The sequence below is a fragment of the Micromesistius poutassou genome, assembly GCF_964030765.1.
Source record: "Micromesistius poutassou genome assembly, chromosome: 12".
In the NCBI taxonomy this organism is placed as follows: Eukaryota; Metazoa; Chordata; class Actinopteri; order Gadiformes; family Gadidae; genus Micromesistius; species Micromesistius poutassou.
In genome coordinates, this window is record NC_140282.1 from 8,548,805 (window position 1) to 8,568,336 (window position 19,532).

Here is a 19,532-nt window from a genome sequence, read left to right on the forward strand (position 1 = left end):
AGTCCCTGACGAACCGGTGTATTTATAGATGGAACCGTTTGTTTCTACAGACACGCCAGACACACCCTGCCGGGGAAGGACTTAACTTAACCGCCTCCATGTGTTTCTCCTTACTGGAGGATGTGTGGAGGATCCCGGAAAAACCAAAGCGCAGAAGTGGAAACAAAAACGCGTCTGTACGACGGAGAGATGACAGGGCTGCGCGCGCATCTCACCACGACAAGTAAAAGTTCGGGAAAAAGTTCGAGGAAAGTTTGGAACGTCGAGTTTTGTTCGCGCGTATGTAAGACACTTTCACTGTTCCATCAGTGAAAGTCCCGAAGAGATTTCAGCCTGTAGGCTACTGCAGCCGACCGGCCTCTGCACTGAAGTCTGAAGAACCCAACAGTTTGGTGTCTGTCACGAAAACATCAAGTCCTAGATGGACATCCAAGCTGTGGTCAATTAATTGATCCAAAAGGTTTTTCTGTTTGGTTTGGACTTAATTCGAACCTACCTTCGGTCCTGAGCGCAAAACCTCCTCCTCTCCCCCTCGTGTGGTTCCCTTTACTCCGATAGTGTTGGTGGGCCCTGGTTCTGTCTCCTCTCCTGAGGTGAGGCGGTTATTTGGAGGAGCTGCTCGTCGTCTGCTGAGACCAAAGAGTTCCTCCTCTGCATGCAGCTGCGCTCTGAACAGCTGAGGGTGGTGACGTGTGACGTCAGCCGGCCAATCAATCACAGCGCAAGGAAACCGCTGTCTGTCTGTCCGCATGGACTCATAATAACCATATGCATGGTTTGGTTTATCAAAGTTAAAAGCGCCCTTATAATTATTCTGAGATGAGTTTTACTTATACTAATAAATATATTACTTATATTTTAGTAGATACCATACTCAAGCTGAATACCATATTGTTGCATCATTTCCCCTTAAAGTCACCAGCCACCCCTTTCTCGACACATAGGTCTGAAGACCCTTCTTATTCGACCTATATCTACATAATACAAACACAACTACATTTTGTTCACATAATTGTATTTATAAAATGAAATTTTATTCAAACAGCTTATTTAATTTGTCTTAATCGAAAATCAAATCCCTGAGCATTGTTCTATATGACTACAACAAATATACTAAGTTTGTTTGAAGTCGTTGAAACAAACAAATGAACAGTCAGTCAGTAATAGACGTAATCAATCGTCTAGCAAGCATCTTATGAACGACATTCATGTGGTTTCTCCAAAGTGGTGCGAACCATTATGTTGTACACAAGCATTTCTAGGAGAGATTGTTCTAGAAGATATGAATAAAAATTCTTTGCTTCTTGTTCCCGCCTTCACGTTGTTATTTTTTCATTCATGGTAGACAGAACCTGGACAATGAGCACTTCCATAGCTTCCTGGAAGCATTTCCTTCACACACACACACACACACACACACACACACACACACACACACACACACACACACACACACACACACACACACACACACACACATACATACACGTACACATACACACAGTCATTAAGTGCTATAGAGTAGTTTAAAAACATCAGATAGATAGTAGATGTAACAAATGAAATATCATGCTACCAATAGCAGTTATTGCCTAACCTAGAAAAGGAAGAGAATTAGCTTAGCACAGTTTAACATAGTGAAGGCCATAGTTTGTCACAAAGGGATAGTTACGTATCACAACAGGGACAATGGCATTAACGAAAAGCTTGAATCAGCAGCAAACCTGAGATAGGGAGTGGGATAATGTGGGGAATCAGTGTGCATGTGTATCTGTATGTATGAATGTGTGTTGAAGTGTGGCCATCGTCAGGAATCTAATTGGACAAAAGTAGGGACCCATCAATACTGCCTACATACCTGACCTGGGTTTAATGAACTGATCGGTCTAGTGTCCTAGAATTGGCCTTCGACAAACATCTGGCCTACATCCTACTGTGGTCTGCTATCAGACCTGATATGATACCCCTGATTCTTCAGTGGTCCCTAAACGACAGCATGAGGTACACGTGTTTCAAGGTGGCTCATCACATCCAGACCTAAACCAGTTCCTAACCCAGGTCCTAAACCAGGTCCTAGACCAGGACCTAGACCAGGACCAGAACAGGTCCTAAACCAGGACCAGAACCAGGTCCTAAACCAGGACCCAAACCAGGTCCTAAACCAGGACCTAGACCAGGCCCTAGACCAGTTCCTAAACCAGGTCCTAAACCAGGTCCTAGACCAGGACCTCATCCTCCTCCTCTAGTCCTCTGTGTCTTTGGTGCCCCGCTCCACGCTGAGCAGCTCCTCGCCCTCCTCCCCCTCCTCCTCTAGTTGTCCTCCTCCTCCCCCTCCTCCTCTAGTCCTCCTCCTCCTCCTCCTCTAGTCCTCCTCTTCCTCTAGTCCTCCTCCTCCTCTTCCTCCTCTAGTCCTCCTCCTCCTCCTCTAGTCCTCCTCCTCCTCCTCCTCCTCTAGTCCTCCTTGTCCTTAGCGCCCCGCTCCACGCTGAGCCGCTCCTCCCCCCCGATGCGCGGCGTCATGCGGATCACCACCGAGCCGTCGGCCGTCTCCGAGACGGCGTCCTCGTCCCCGGGGGCCTGGGCCCTCGGGATGGGGGAACGGCGGTGCCTCGGGGAAGGGGGCGGGCCGTCGCCCTGGAGGGAGAGGAAGAGAGGGAGAGAGGGAGAGAGGGAGAGAGGGGGAGAGGGAGAGAGGGGGAGAGGGAGAGAGGGGGAGAGGGGGTCGGATGAGTCCTGTTGGCGGTCAGAGTCGACTACAGAGGTGGGAGCTACTTCTGGACCGTGAACACAAAAACATGTCACACTATGAAACTGTCCAAAAGAGACCTTATCCAAACCAATAACACATTATTTTAGAAGACCTTCTAACCGAACAGGGCTTTGGTTTTATTTCAACACAGTCGTTCTGTAATATATATTTTTTATTTTGTGTAAGCCAATACCAATACAGAAGAACTAACGTTTAACAATCAGATACCCATGAACAGAACCAGCAGTTTATAATTTTTTGTGTGAAAGTGTCTCACAAGTAAGACACTTTCACAGCGGTGTGGTCGTAGGAGTCACTGTCACTAATCTCAGTGATTATGGGTCTGCCCCTTTGATGTCAGTCTACCAGGGCGGGGGTGGCAGACTTACCTCCCTGGTTTAGTCTACTACCTGCGCCCTCGAGCAGACCAATAACTAGTGGTGTGAGCGACACCTGTGATTGTCCAATGACGACACCACTGTGAAAAAGGGTGTTTCTGAAAAATTACACCGTTTCAGTGACAGTGTCTATCGCTGTCGGTACAGTAAGGAAGTTCATAGAAGCAAGTGCCAAGCACTCACAATCACTAGGTTAACCCATTCCCCGTATACAACAAAGATAGCTAGGATAAGATGCTACACAATGCTAAGTACTATTTTTGAGTACCAGGACGTACAACATACAATAATGTTCTTCAGAGTGACATAGCGAGTACCTCGGTAGCCATGTAGCTCTTCTTCAGCTTGGCGAAGGTCCCCTCAAGCCCCGCCTCCTCGGTGACCTGCAGCGCGGCCTTGAACAGCTCCGGGGTCGGAGGTCGCATCGTGATCACCTCCACCGTCCCTTTGTCCACCTTGGCGCCCGTCTTCACGTCCTTGGTCAGCATCGTCCTGCAGGGAGAGTGGGGGACGCACAAACAGTGTGCGGGTGAGTGTGTGTTGAGGGAGACACACACACACACACACACACACGGTGTGCATGTGAGTGTGTGTTAAGGGAGACACACACACACACACACACACACACACACACACACACACTGTGTGAGTGTGTGTCTGGGAGGGCATGCAGCTGTGTGTGGAGGAAGGAAACTTGTGCGCCCACGGAAACACTCACCCAACCAAATTACACACACATGTAAACACACACACATGCACGCGCACACACACACACACACACACACACACACACACACACACACACACACACACACACACACACACATCACGCACTCACACACACGCAAACACACACACATTCCTGCAGCTGACAAGCTAAATGCCAGCATGGCTGCCTGAGAGGCTGCAGGGACACCAGGCCGGCCGAGGGAGGGTCACGGGACTGGGATTATCGGGGATAATTACCCACCGACTGGCCTGATAACACAATCAGCAGCTAGTCTGGCCTCAATCACAAGCTTAAACTCATCTCCTCCTGGACCCAGAGAGAGACCAGCGACCCGCTACAGACTGAAGAACAGGTTCCAGGAGACAGCGAGACACGTAAAACCCAAATCAACCGTTTCCTCAGCAATCACCTTCACCGGACTCTAAAGAAAAGCGCTATGTAGGAGTTGATGATGAATGGGTGAATGTGGTTGTGTGTGTGGTGCGACCGATTCCAGCGTTAGTGTGTGTCACGCCCTCTGACACAGCCTTGAGGTATGAGTAGTAGTGGTAGCAGCAGCAAACAGCCACACAGGCAGGCCAATAAGCTAGCATCTTCCGACGGTGTGGATCAAGCACGGAGGCTCCGCCCTCACTTGGCCTTCTTCCTCAGCAGTTTCTGGGACTCAGGGTAGTGCACGAGGATCTCAGCCAGGTCCTTCTTATCCAGGAGGAAGACGTTGACGAATCCGTGGGCCTTAACGTTGGCTGTGCGCCTGTTGCCTCCGCCGCCGGCCAGCAGGCTGAAAGTTAAAGAAATACAATCAATACCACAAGGCTGTGTCAGCTGCTCAGAGTTCACCTAGAATCTACATAGCCTCCCCCCTTACCCCCCCCCCCCCCACACACACACACACCCCTCTTACGCACTTATTGTATGTCGTACGTCCTGGCACTTAAGTTAAAAGTAGTACTTAGCATTGTGTAGCATCTTATCCTACCTATCTTTGTTGTTTACAGGGAATGGGTTAACATAACGATTGTTAGTGCTTGGCACTTGGTTCTATGAACATCCTTACTGCCCCAACAGAGATATATTGTTGTTTCTCTTTCTTCTGACAAATGGTGGTGGTGCACATGCCCTCCGCTTAGGTTCATCGCTTCGTCCGACCTCCTGAGGGACACAGAGACGCTGACCTGATCTCCCCGAACACGGAGCCGGCTCGGATGGTCACGAACACGGTCTGCAGGTCCGGACCCCCGACCACCTGGACCTCGCCCTGCTTGATGATGTACATCTCCCTGCCGATCTCGCCCTGTGACCACCAGGACACAAGCCGTTAGTGTCCTGCACATGTACACGCATGTGATACACTCAAGCCTGCTGTACTCAGGCAGACGGGACTGTCTGAGTACATCACACGCTGTGGCAGATTTGTTCTTGTTGTGTTTTTATTTGATGGTACCTTTTTGCAGACAAAGTCTCCGGGTAGGTAGACAACAGACTTGAGTCTGGTCAGCATGTCAAAGACCATCTGTCTGTCGCATCCCTGAGGAGGGACAGATAGACAGAGGGAAAGTATTTGGTTGATTATAAAACCATTTACATTTACATTAAAATTTAGGGCATTTAGCGACTTACAATAAGCACATTTGTCAGAAGAAAGAGAAACAACAATATATCGCTATCAGTACAGTAAGGATGTTTATAGAACCAAGTGCCAATCACTTACAATTGGTAGGGTCAAACAAAGTGTGTGTTGAAAAGGTAAAGGCAGTCGTATGATAGGATGATGTCATAGCAGTAGTTGTGTGTGTGTTTCGCATCGCCCTCTGACCTGGAACAAGGCTACTTTACTGACGATGGCGTAGTTGACGTCCACGGCCATGTCCAGCCTCATCTTATCAGGGAGCTGGACCAGCAGCTCTTGCTCGTCTGCAGACAGACAGATGGACAGACAGACAGACAGACAGACAGACAGGCAGACACATAGACAGGAAATGCAGGATGGTTGAAACATTGTCATGAGAAGTCACTTGTGTGTCACCATGATTAAACTAAACAAAAACAAAATACATTTTACAACGTGACTAAGCTGACTGGTAAGGATGCCCACTGGACGCCTCCCTTGGGAGGTGTTCCAGGCACGACCAGTGGGGAGGAGACCCCGGGGAAGACCCAGGACTAGGTAGAGAGATTATATCTCAACACTAGCCTGGGAACGCCTCGGGATCCCCCCGTCAGAGCTAGTCAATGTGGCCCGGGAAAGGGAAGTCTGGGGCCCCCCTGCTTGAGCTGCTGCCCCTGTGACCCGACCCCGGATAAGCGGATGAGGATGAGGATGAGGAACGTGACTAAGCAGTGCATCTGTTTGAGTCTCCTATCAACAGCATCCCCGTCGTTGTGTCTTACCCAGCATGCCCTGGATCTTCCAGGTGTAGTCGTACCAGGTCTTGATCCGGTTCTGGACTTCCCGTGGGATGTGGTAGGAGGTCATGTACTTGACTGTGCTGTCCATGCATGCACGATAGTAGTTCTCACCCGCAGTGGCAGCCCCCACCACATCTCTCATCTAGGACACCAAAGGTTGGGACAAACCAGTCAGTAAGGAGGGGGGAGGTCAGCTTTAGACTGGTAGACCAAAGAAGACAGGACCAAGCTGAGGCATTAGAAGCGGTCTCACCTGACCAATCATGATGGAGAAGGCAAAGACGCCCACAAAATAGTTTAGGAGCTGGAAGATGATTTCGAAGACGGTGGTGGGGTCCGGCAGCCCCCCGATGGTGATCAAGGTCTTCACGGCAAAGTAGTAGCACCGGATATACCTACGTATCAGAGGAAGATAGGCTTTATCTCGTGGGAGAATCAAAACACTCATACTACTTTTCATAATTTCAATAGATTTTAATTTAAATTTCATAGGAAATGTATTGGTAGTACAAATCTCTAGGTAAGTATGCATCGGAGGGGGTCTTCATCCTTACGCGTTGCCTTTGCCGTTGTAGACCCATTTGCTTGACCCCAGTCCCTCATAGTCGGAGCCCCAGTAGAAGAGACATGCGTTGATGTGCAGTGAGTACAGCAGGTAGGCCGTGGTGCGTATGACCCTGGAAGGCAGCAACATGGGTTCAAAACTGATTTGATGCACAATGTATGGCTGCACAATGAACGGCATACTAATCAAAATCGACATTTTCGCTTCTATAATTAGATTATTGTGAAAGGTTAAATTTCAGTAAAAAAATAAGGAAACCATTTAATAAATCTGATTTTGCACGCCTGTTCAATTAGAATCAAATTATGAACAATTACCGATCAGCAATTGCGTTATTATTGTTTTATATGCAGTTGGGGCCACATTATATTAATTAAATGGATAATTTAATGGATAATCGATAATTCGCCTTCAATTATTGCAATTTTCCTTTTTGTCATTATAGTGCAGCCCTTTTACAAGGCAAGTGTGATATTGACCTAAATGCAGAAGATCGTGATGTTGGTTGTTTGTTTGTGTTGTTGGTCTTCGTAGATTCCTGAGTGTCCTTACCTCCAGATGTAGGCCTTCTTCATCACTGCCTCCACGCGGTCGTTGAACTCGGAGAAGACCATGTACTGGAAGACAGAGCCAGACCGGTCAGAGTTTGGCTATTTCATATTCACCACTCTGTAGAGCAACCCTTACACACGTTCCTCATGACGGCAGCATGCACACTCACCTTGAGTAGTCGGGGGAACCGCAGCAGAGAGTTGACTCCAGTGAAGTAGTAAAACACTTCCATGGGAAACAGGCAGATCAAGTCCATCTGGAAGACAGAACGTTTCACTGCAGAGGTGTTCAAGGGGGATAGGATTCAACACATCTATGCAGGTCTGACCTCTTACCTTGAATCTCTCCGTGGTCATGTAGTGTTCTCTCATGTCCTTTTTATCGCACTGCAGTAGAAACACCCAGATGAAAACCAAGGTGTTTAGTGATGTTTTTTATCTTTAACTGTAATGCATATCCTCTGCAATAAACTGATAAGTAGGCGTGCATGGTCAGGCCAAAGATAAAAGTCATCTTCTACTGACCACAATGTCTCCACCACGAACAAACTCAAGCCTGGATTGGAAGACGACCATGTCGGTGATGTAGATGAGGTCGCAGGTGTAGTCCATCAGGAGCCACAGGTGGACGTTCTCAGGCGTCTGGTATGGGAAGGCCCAGCGTACAGGGATCAACCACAGGTTCCAGTTCCATGCCATGACCACGCATAACAGCCACATCACGTACAGAAAGTCTGCAGACCAAGAGACAGACAATCAGTTCACATGACGTACAATGAGCAATAATTGATTTTCAAATGATATCTGCCTTCCAACTCTTTTATGGATTTCCATTCTTTTACTTTCTTCCATAATGTCATACTCTCTCACCAGGTTATTGGGGAGCTATTCCTAGCCTCTAGCCTATTTGAGTAGCATTGCTTGTGATTGTGATTCCGACGGATGGCTATGAATTCCACCTGACAGGTTTTAAGTTCAGTTGCGTTCCCTTCAAAGGCCAGCGCTCCACCTACCGGTGTACGGGTCGATGCTGGAGGGGAAGCGGTACTCAAAGATGACGCGGAGCCAGTCGGGCATAGGGGGCAGCTTGGGAAGCTTGGGAAATGCAGGAACCTTGACGGGGTACCCAAAGAAGTCATAGTAGATCTCCATCTCCTCCATCTCCTCCTCCTCCACGGCTCCCTCGGCGGGGGCGTCCTTCTTCGCATCCTCTGGGGGTGGAGGAGGAGGAGGTGGGGGAGCTGTGGCGGGCGCTGAAGAGATCAGATCCTCTGATTAGATATAAAAAACATCTGTTGCTACCTAGCAGACATGTTTATAATTGGTTTTAAGATACAGGTTTTACGACCTAACCCCTAACTCTTGCTGATTGTTGCCGACAGGTAGGTTGTGGACTTTGGGGTCCAACACCCTAACCACAACTAATTTGCCTCCACTACTATGAAAAACTTAAACTACAAACATGCACGCAAAAAAAGTGATTTTATAAAAGTCAGAAAGGGGAAATGAGGCAATCTAGCCAATGTCATCATCAGCTATCATCATCAACCATAAAGACGTCTAGGGTGGCAGTTCTCACAGGCACCTTCTTCATCCGACTCGTCCGGATCCACCAGCCTCTCCCTGCGGAACTCCGTCCGCTCTTTGAAAAGCAGCACCAACTCAGTGAGCCGCTCGGTGACCATCACACTGCCTATGCTGGCGGCGGACGTAGGACGGCCCCTGGAGGTCAACACAGGAGGGTTCAGTACAGAGTGGGTCCCAGTACAGAGTGGGGCCCTTTGGTTAGGGTGTGGATGTGTTTGGGGACGACCTCAAAGCCCACTCACTCGTCATCAGCCGTCAGGAGGTGGGTCTTCGTGTCGACTGCTCCGTCCTGATAAGCACCACTGGAAGAACACAATGTTCGATGCATTTTTTATTAGACGTGTTGATGTGCTTTTTTGCTAAGCATTTGTATACAAATATTCGAGTCCTCTGTTATTATGCTTCTTAAAACAGAACAGACAATGGTATTGACAATGGTATAGGCGCCAGTAGCTAAGGAGGTAGAGTGGGTCGACCAGAAGATTGCTAATTCGATCACCTTGCATGGTCGGCTCCGCCATCGGTGTGTGAATGTGTGCATGAATGGTTGTAAGTCGCTTTGGATAAAAGCGTCAGCTAAATGTAAAATGTGAATGTGATGTAAAATGTATTGATACCATGGTCTATATGAAGACTGACCTGAGCCTTGCTAGGATGGTCCCTTCATCCTCATCCATATCCTCCACTGTGAGTGCAGGAGGAGCACAGCCACCGGAGCTCTTCTGGAGACCCTCTGAAGAACATACCCAGAGATTTCGAAAATCACCTCACTGAACACAACCAACCCTTTCACTTAAAGGAGGATGAAACTGAGACTTGAAACAACTATCCCAAATGTATCGGTGGTGACAGGACGGTGGTGACAGCAATTAATAAAGACGTTTTGAAGGGTGAATTGGATATCAAGCATGATGGATGTTAATGAAAAGACGGCTGAAAGAGCGAGTGTAGTTCGCTTCATCCTGCTTTGGCACAAACACTGACGTACTTCAACACAGCAAGCACAGCATGGCAGGGCACAGCACAGCACATTGAGGTCACCTGAGACTGAGTTGGTTGGCATTTCAGCGTGATGCAGAGCTGCTCTGGTGAAGGTAATGAGGATTGGTCTAAAGGGCAGGCTGTGGATAGGCTAGGTTATACTAGATGTTCCTAGCTTCGGGGTGGAGTGAGGGGATCTTTGTTTGTCAGACACTCGTATTATGGTTCTTTCTACAGATGCAGAAACAAAACAATCGAACTAGTCCAGTTCTATCAGGATGTCTGGGTGTAGAGGACTAGAGTTATGGCTGCTGAGGGGGAACCTGGGAGACGGAGTTAAGGCTGCGGAAGCGGTTCTCAATACTGCAGTAGCACCGCTGCGCAAGGTTAGAAACCCGGGACAGTGCCTCTGATATGTTGGGAAGCTCTTTGGGCAGGGGTGGTAAGGAGGGTAGGGGTGGTAGGGTTGGTAGGGGAGGTAGGGTTGGTAGAGGTGGTAGGGGTGGTAAGGAGGGTAGGGGTGGTAGGGTTGGTAGGGGAGGTAGGGTTGGTAGAGGTGGTAGGGTTGGTAGGGGAGGTAGGGTTGGTAGGGTTGGTAGGGGAGGTAGGGTTAGTAGTGGTGGCAGGGAGGGGAAGGGGGGCAGGGAGGGGATGGGGGGCAGGGACAGGTTAGGGAGATCAAGGTTGTTGTCGTGCAGCAGCGTTCTGCAGCTGTCCAGGCATTCTGTGACGTAGGGGATCTGAAGCACGAAGCGCTTTACTGCAGCACAGCTGGTGGGCTCTGGGTAGAAAGACCGGCCCCAAAACACACACATACGGATGAATGATACGTTTCTTTGAATGAGATGGTGAATGAGATTCATGGCGTCTGACCACACCTACCTATTTCAGCCACGGCCTCAGAGAGCTGAAACGAGATGATTGGTAGTTCCCATAAGCATTTTACTGAATGGCATCCATTGTTACATTTGCATTTAGGGCATTTAGCAGACGCTTTTGTCCAAAGCAACATACAATAAGTACATTTGTCAGAAGAAAGAGAAATGATGTATGTTGCATAATTTTTATATATGCATACATCCGTATCATGTGTTCCTTAATTGAACTAGTCATCCTTCTCTTTAATCATCCTAATGTAATAATCAATCAGTATCTGTAGCTCACTCCCTGTCACCTGATCTGCTGGTCCTGTGTCCGGTCGGTTGGTGTCTGGCTGCGTGGTGACGGCGGGGGCGACCTGACTCCTGCTGACGCTCTTTTCTGACACGGTTTCATTCTTCACAGAAGAGGTGGGCGCAGCGGGGGCCACGCATGGGGCTTCGGTGGGTGGTGGGCACCTGGCGAAGGGGTGTTGAGGGGGACAGGAAACTCGTCAGAGGATCTCAGGGAACACGGTATGTGGGTGGTTAGCAGCCGTATGATGGAAGCGGTCTGGGATTTCGACAAACCATTGAATTCTCCCCATCCTCTCTTATTTAAGCATTTCATATTTTAGCAATACTCATATACAAGATTTTTTAAATTAACTCACAAATAAACTATTCAAACTAAATTTTCTTCAACATTAATATTTGATGATTGGCAATTATATAGGCCCTTTGATTGTTATTCTGAATAGCGAGAACAGATTTGTATAGCTTTTGTCAACATTTGCAACATGGCCTGATAGAGTTTGACACTCAATCAATCAATGTCTTCGATTGATTGAGAGGGACGCAGCTGTTCTGTGTCTTGACACACAGTGCATATATATCAAACTCTACTTGAACAACATGACAGAAACAAGATGGCCCACATTTAGATACCATTGATTAAATACTGATCACATCTGTCAACTAATGGGGACAGGTTGACAGACTCAATCGATTCAAGAAATATATAAATTCCAACATACATTTTGATATCCGCCCTGTTTATGTGTAAGAAACAAAGCAAATCAGACAAGTGAGTTAAAATCAGGAGGAGGACAGTGTAGTCAGAAGCCTCAGAAAAGTGCATATTGTGAAACATAGCGACCAACTGAGCTAGGGGCTGGTCCAGAAGGCTTTAAGGAATTATATGATGCTGTTGTATATAGAAGAGTTTCTTTGAGTTTCTTATTTTACAGTTAATAAAGATGACCACCTTATATAGTAATTATCTCAGGTTCATAGACTAAAACTAATAGGTTTGACGATGACACAATTCGTATGGAAGTAAATTGGGGATTGTGGAATATTAATCTGTGTAGTTAAATGGGAAATAAATAATCTTTTTTTTTTTTTTTTACATGATTCTTAATTGTATGTGTTGATGCACTAATTAAAACACACGTATGAATATCGCATATAATTTATATCAAGTCTCTTCCGACACACGAACCTTTAAGCGATAAAGTCAAAGTGTATTCGTTTTGCGGTAACGAGGTCACCTGTTGCGGCTCGCGCTCTGTTTGCTTTGATTAACGGTTGCTGCTCGCGCTGCGTCTCGTTCAAACTTAAACGGATGGTCTTCTCCCCAGCCGTTGGTCCGTCTAATGTCTCCAATATATGGTAATCTTAATAATGGTTATGAAATTGAATCATAGCGTTCTTCTGTTCTCCAGGTGAACCGTGGGGTCACGAACACTTTTCGAAGTAAGACGGACCGCAAGATCTGGACCTGCTGTGAGTAGGCTTAGTTTATTATCTACTAGGCCGACTTGATATGTTTAATAATGTTAGTTCTGGATGTAATTCTAGGTGAACTGTTTTAAATGAGTGTTTCCAATCCTCGTGGATATGGGACTATTAGGCTTACGTGTTTTACTCGGTGGCGTGAGTGGACGTTGGTGTTCATGTTGGTTGTGTCGCTGATCGAAGAGGTTTTAGAGTCTAATGCGTCGGTAAAGCCATGTTTTAATTCAACCCTTAATGGTTGCATCATTGTGATTGTTTTTACTTCTTTTTTTAAAGGATTTTTGTTTAAGGGTTAGCTAAATAAAATATTTATTGGTTTCAAGTTTTAATGACATTTCTACGTTTAACTACAATTAGTTTGAAGATTAAAGCCCACTGACTTCCATTGTAAAAAAAATAAAAAGTCCATTGATCTTACAAATTATTAAAAATATCAAAAGCTTAATAATGAAGAACTCTTTTTCTTTAAACTACCTCTAGAAATATGGTGGTAGATGGTTGCCAAAGAGGAACGCATGAATAGTTTAAATGAACAGTGAACATGAAGCAATGTTGCCACTGTATTTAGTCGTTCATTTGTACTCTGAAACTGATCGTTTCACTCGTTTCACTCCTTCCCAGGTCAAGAAGAAGAAACTGATTCTTTGAGTATCCAATTGAACCATGAAGAAGAAACTGCGAACTGTAAGTCCAGATTTTTCCTTTTTATGCTGGGGCATCATTTTGGCCTCCTGTTTGATCTGGTTGGTTAGGGTTGATATGTGAATATTGATTTAGTTAAAAATAGTGCAGTATAGGTTAAGTGAATGGTGTACAAATTGTTGGATTTCTGTGGGTACAGCTATAACATACTCCAGGGTGTGCTTCAGATTTTAAAAATGTATAGTCAAAATGATTAGTACTGTACATAAACCAACAGCAACAAACTACTAGATCGGCTCAAGGTAAGTCTGTTGGCTGTATTTTGAAATGAGACGATGGACCCCAAGATCTTCATCCTCGTTCAGCTCAAGGTGAGGTGCTGGTTATGTTACTTATTGCTGGTTTGGTTTGTAGTGGAATGTTGGTATTCCAGTTGGAAGGTGTCGAGCTTTCTGCTGAGGTCTGTTAGATGTATGCAGCTGTAACGCTCCAATGCTGCAGTACTGTGTATGAGCTTGCTGTATCCTTTCAGCAAGAGGTGTAGTGCAGAACATAATTGAGGCCAATATTGGCACTTGATTTGGTCTCGTTATGCTTTGCATTGATTTCATAAAACATTCTAGGAAAAGTCAGTAGTGGGTTGGATGCAATATTGGGTAATCTGGCAATACCCGATTTCTTTCAGTAACCTTCAATAGCATATTTGACAAATTTCTTGTGCTTTAGTTAGGGCATCATTTTAAAACATAACATTAGATGCCAAATTTTGGTTAAGTATCATTTACTTATTATTATTATTATTATTATTATTATTATTATTATTATTATCATTATTATTATTATTGCTTATTATATTACTCTAAGTGTTGAAAATATCTGGGATGTGATTGTCAGTTAAACCCCACCAAACCCCACCAAATGGCAAGGAAATACTTTTGTGCAAATAGAAATGTCAACTTCTTAAATTAATCAACAGCTAAAATCATAGAACCATGTCCCACATGTTAATACCGTAATATAGACTAAAGAATTGTACAGAGCTGAACTTGTAGCTGTAGTTTGTGTCCCAATGTGACTGCCTCCACACCAACCTCCCGTGCACTTTCGGTTTCAGTGTTTGGGCTGAATAACTTTCTGTAGTTGTCTCTACTAGACTTCAGAAGTAAAAGGAATTGTTCAATGTTTTAATTTGCATAAATCAAATGGTATAGCTGGTCAAATATGGTAATTGTAGTGTAAGAGTAGCATTTAAAAGTTGCTGCATCACTTCCTGTTTCTGGTAGTTGCCATGTGATTCCAGAGTGTTGTGATGTCTTGTTTTTAAAAGGATGAATGTTGTGTGTTAACAGTGGGGGGCAACTCCAGTACTTGCTGTCTTGAACCTGTATGATGCACAAGATGTTGTTGATACAACCACACTGGTGAGCGTTTGATATGGATGGTTACACATCATTACCACCGTATTTACCCATCTATAACATTATGACCATCTCAAAGTGATCTCTGCAGAGTGGTCGGGAAGGCTGGAGATGTGGAGGATGAAGCTGTGCACCGGGCTCACCAGTGTAAGTGGCATTTGATTGTGTAATTTAACTTGCTGTTGTGATGCTATAGAATATATTTGTTCTGATGTGTCACTGTTTCATCCATGTTAATTATAATAATGATAATTGATTGATTGTGATTGGTTCAACTTTCAGTGTGTGGAAGTTCGCCTTTCTTAAGACGGCCAACCTGTATGTCTCTAGTTAATCAATAAAGATAGTAAGGTATAGCACAGCTATTTAGTTATAGCACGTTGTCTTCCGAGATTGAAACACATACATCCTGTACAAAACAAGACGGCTGTGAACGTGTTTATAAAGATGCTGTGGGATGGATGGAAAAGAGGGAGTTTTGGCAATGAGTCTATTTCCGTTAACACTGATTTGAGTTGCTTAATTTCTCTCTTTGTCCATAGTGCTAGCCTATACAAATAGCTTTATCTCTTCTATCACCAGTCACTAATCAACCGCAACCACCACCATTAAATTCAGGTCCCCCCAGTGGCGCCCCCTAGTGGTGCTCTTAGGCCATCAGTGTCCTACTAATCTCCACCATGTTTATATCTCTCTGGCTCCCTGTTCTGGCTCTCTGTACTGGCTCTCTATGGAGCTCCCTGTACTGGCTCTCTGTGGAGGTCTCTGTACTGGCTCTCTATGGATCTCTCTGGCTCCCTGTACTGCCTCTCTCTCGCACTGATCTTCCTCCTGGGATGAAAGCCGGGGGAGGAGGGTGAGAGACAGTCACACTGCCTGTGTCGGTACCAAATTCCCTATGATAACCGGCAACAGGGGAATGTGGCAGTTATTAATGCCTTCAAAAACAGGATGTGTACGGTTCTCTAACATCATGGTGCACAAACGTTGATTAGAAACACAATTTGGTGAACAGTTATTAATCATACTTTGCTTGCTGTGTTTGGTGTAATTGATTCCAGTACGAGCCTAGCACTATGAGGCCAAGCAGAACACAGCCCCAGGCCCTGGAAAGCTGGACGCATAGCTTCGGTTTAATAAGTGATTGCAGGGAGTTGCGTTGGCTGTGTTTACATCTGTGCCTCTTGGAAGAAGTGGGCCAGCTTTAAGCCCAGGAAAGACAACGGGGAGGGGAAATGGTGGCTGGGCGTGAGGCTTAGGCTGATGAAGGAAAAACAGACTTACTCAGGTTCGTCTTCGTTCTCCTCTTCCAGGATGTTGGGCAGTCTTTTCAAAACAAACGAGCAGAATTATAGGAGTCGCCCTGAAGGGTATTGACCCTGAACTCTGTGGTATCGCAGTGGGTGTGAATGTGTACATGAGTGTCCCTTTGTGTTAGCACTGTATGTGTGTGTGTGTGTGTGTGTGTGTGTGTGTGTGTGTGTGTGTGTGTGTGTGTGTGTGTGTGTGTGTGTGTGTGTGTGTGTGTGTGTGTGTGTGTGTGTGTGTGTGTGCAGCAACCAAACAGTCCTACATAGCGCTTTTCTTTACAGCCCAGTGCTCACCCTTTTATCAGAGGACACACTTGCACACAACCATCGTCATCATCATTCTCCTCCTCCATCCTCATCACCCCCATCACCACCACCATCATCACTCCCATCAGTACAGCAATCACATCCATCACACAGACCTAAATGGAGAAGCAGCCTGGGTGTGTGGTTGTAGTGAAAGCGTTCAGAGGAAGGCGTGGCTTACTGTTCGCTGGCCTCTGGGGGCTTGTCCTCCACGATGATGGCGGTGCGCTGCTCCTCCTCCAGCTGCCTCACTGCTGCCTCTGCCGCCCTCCAGGCCATGTCCTCTGCAATGCGGGCTGCCTCCAGGCGCTCCCGCTGCAGCCTGGGGGGCACAGGGGGTCAGGGACCATGGAGGTGCCTCTTCAGTTTGAATACTGTGAGGCTAAACACTGCAGTGGAGGTCTTAGCCGCTTTGTATTTTTTTAACCTCAGCATCTTATTCATAATAAATCTCTGTTCTGAAATGTGCTGATGCGGCTTTAGTGAAGCCACATTCACGTTCAGAATGGGAACTCTAAAGTGTCACCCAGGTCACTTTTCTAGAGCTTCAATACCCAATTTGTCCATCTAGGATCGATAACGTATTACCCTGTCTTGTAAAAGAGGAGGAGGACACTTCACTAATAGCATGAATAATTCATGCGGGGGAAGGGTTGGACTGGAGTGTTAAGATATGATGAGACTGGATAACTTTATTAATCAGTGACAGAATTTAAGCGACTGATTGGTATTATTAGCAGCCCCTCACCGCTCCTCCATCTGGGCCAACATGGACTGCTCCGCCTGCCCCTGGATGGTGAGGGCGGTCCCCATGTCTGTCTGTTTCCCCGCATCCTCCGCCGGAGGAGTAAAACGTTACAATTTACTCAAATACAAGTCGTACATACGTTGCCCACACACACACACGCACATTCTCTCTCTCTCTCTCACTCACTCACTCACTCACACATCGGTATGGGACAGTTCAGCAGAGGCAGGCCCTGTGGTCTCACCTGGTTCTCCTGGGGGGGCTGTTGGTCCTTCTGATCCCAGCCTGGGTCCACCTCCTCCAGGACCATGTCTGATGGGTCCCGAACTATGCTGACTGTCACACAGGAGTCGGGAATACCAGGATGTATACTGTGTCTTTTAATGTAGGAATCTGTGTGTGCCTGTGTGTGCAGTGTCTGTCTGCGCATTGTGTGCGTGTGTGTGTGTGTGTGTGTGCTAGTGTGGGTTAGTGTGTGCAGTCAGCCATCGAAGGCAGTCAGACTGTTGCCCTGCAGCCTGATATATACAGAGTGAATGAAGTTTTGAGCTTTTGTATAATATTCCCAATAAAAAAAAAAAAAAAAAGGACATTGTGGTTAAGGTGGCAGGCCTGTGTTGCTTAGGCAACACAGGCCTGGTGTGTGTGTGTGTGTGTGGGTTAGTGTGTGTAAGTGTAGGTTACTGTTTGTGTGTGTGTGTGTGTGTGCGTGTTAGTGTGTGTGCACAGTGTGTGTATGTGTGTCTGCACGGTGTGTTTGGTGTGTGTCTGCGCAGTGTGTCTGCATGGTGTGACTGCGCAGTGTGTGTGTGTGTGTGCTTCTAATATGTGGTATGTTATGAGCAAAAGCTCTGTTTACCCTGCTATGGCATCTGTGATTGAGTCATAGGCCTAAAGCCTTGGTTTTCAAAACGCTAAAATGAAAGATATGTTTTCAGAACATTCAGCCAGAATAGCGTACTTCTTACATAAAGTCAACAACAGCTAGAGTCAGTAAGTCAGCAGTAAGTCAGCAGTACACAGCTTTTAATTGGAGAGAATGACAGTAAACACATTCCCACAGAGCATTATTTGCAGTAAACATTTTTCAGGCATGTTCTTGAAAATAGTGCGATGAAGCTCAATGTAACAACATTTCACAGTGACATGTTTTAAATATTTCTAAATAACAATTGGCTACGATGACATTATTAAGATATTGTGTATGAATCTTTAGTATTTTGTTTGATAAACTCTTTCTAAGAAATGTAGTGTAATGTTTTGTCCTAGAAGGGATAGTTCAATGTATTGATTGATTGACTGATGGGTTGATTACTAGACAGGTGCAAAAAAAACTAGATTGGTAAATTCATACATCATACATCAATATCAGCTGCCTGGTATGTAAAGTAACTTTACATTACATCTTATTTACATTTGATCATCATTTACATCAATTAGCTAAAAAAATACATGTTTTCAATGTTTAATGAACTTTTAATGACTTAATAAAGAGGGACACATTAGTGTATTTAGATTTGTGCTCAAACATTAACATGTCCTATTGCAACTTTATCTCGATCTGAAGATATCACAGTGGATTATCTTAGTCACCATTGTGTTACATAATGTACATACACAACATACAGGATATACTTAGCTGTGGGCGTATTTTAAACCATTATAGCCTAAGAGTAATTCACTATGGCAAATAAGAGTAAATAACTGCTTAGTATAGATGGTGGTGTCTGCAGAAACTGGCTCCATTGTGAGATTGTCTTGCTTGCTTTGCTAAAGTGCTCTGTCCAACCCTGTCTTCTCCTTTAGTTTAAGGGGCTCTCATGGCTCCTGAAACAGAAGGAGAAGAGGAGCCTGGGTTAGAGTCGTCCTCACTGCTTGACCTCTAAGACCTTCCCTGTTTATGCACAAGTAAACCCATCAGCCAATCAGTCACCTCCGCTTATGAATCATTTCAATACTCCTTTAGTTTGATTAATATTGTACATGCCTCGTCTGAGTCTTATTTGATGAGGTGGTAGAGGCTGTGTGGTGCTAGTGTGTCTGTGGCAGCATTGTACTTACTGTTCTCCACCTCATCATTGCTGTCCTGCAACAGAAGACACATGGTACATTAATAATTACAGGAATGCTCACAAATAAATCCAGATGAATTGTTACAAAGCGGAAAACAATGGACATTACTTATTGTCATTTCGTAAACATCACACAAGATGGACGTACCTTCTTCACGGGTTGGGGCAGCATGCGACCAATGCCTCCAACGATCCAGCCTACCACACTGGAGGAAAGGTCAACATTAGACAACGTCTGGTATAGTAGTTAAAGACACATGTTCAGTCTGATACAGTGGACCTTTAAACATGTAGGGAGTTCATGTTGTGAATCCAACCCCATTTAGCTGAACTAGCAGAACATCTTGCTCGTTGGAAACAGGGTTTTTGCGGCTGGCTTCAGGGTGAGAGTATTATTTTGTGCTTAGCA

At 45.6% G+C, this 19,532-nt stretch overlaps 1 protein-coding gene across 1 annotated transcript in view; it reads right to left on the bottom strand.

Annotated features, from left to right (window-relative positions):
• Positions 1-2,451: 2,451 nt before the first annotated feature.
• Positions 2,452-19,532, bottom strand: part of cngb1a (cyclic nucleotide gated channel subunit beta 1a) — a gene marked incomplete at both ends in the record, with an annotated part of 18,599 nt that continues 1,518 nt past the window's right edge. The window contains 25 exons of the mRNA XM_084475918.1: positions 2,452-2,634; positions 3,465-3,639; positions 4,512-4,658; positions 5,053-5,171; positions 5,322-5,405; positions 5,694-5,791; positions 6,269-6,428; positions 6,540-6,681; positions 6,841-6,963; positions 7,404-7,468; positions 7,573-7,659; positions 7,739-7,789; positions 7,928-8,136; positions 8,416-8,673; positions 8,988-9,124; positions 9,232-9,291; positions 9,629-9,722; positions 11,135-11,307; positions 15,459-15,518; positions 15,972-16,013; positions 16,485-16,625; positions 17,052-17,137; positions 17,296-17,387; positions 19,113-19,137; positions 19,272-19,358. Coding sequence (XP_084332044.1) covers positions 2,452-2,634; positions 3,465-3,639; positions 4,512-4,658; positions 5,053-5,171; positions 5,322-5,405; positions 5,694-5,791; positions 6,269-6,428; positions 6,540-6,681; positions 6,841-6,963; positions 7,404-7,468; positions 7,573-7,659; positions 7,739-7,789; positions 7,928-8,136; positions 8,416-8,673; positions 8,988-9,124; positions 9,232-9,291; positions 9,629-9,722; positions 11,135-11,307; positions 15,459-15,518; positions 15,972-16,013; positions 16,485-16,625; positions 17,052-17,137; positions 17,296-17,387; positions 19,113-19,137; positions 19,272-19,358 — 2,898 coding nt within the window. The remainder of the gene's footprint in view (positions 2,635-3,464; positions 3,640-4,511; positions 4,659-5,052; positions 5,172-5,321; positions 5,406-5,693; positions 5,792-6,268; positions 6,429-6,539; positions 6,682-6,840; positions 6,964-7,403; positions 7,469-7,572; positions 7,660-7,738; positions 7,790-7,927; positions 8,137-8,415; positions 8,674-8,987; positions 9,125-9,231; positions 9,292-9,628; positions 9,723-11,134; positions 11,308-15,458; positions 15,519-15,971; positions 16,014-16,484; positions 16,626-17,051; positions 17,138-17,295; positions 17,388-19,112; positions 19,138-19,271; positions 19,359-19,532) is intronic.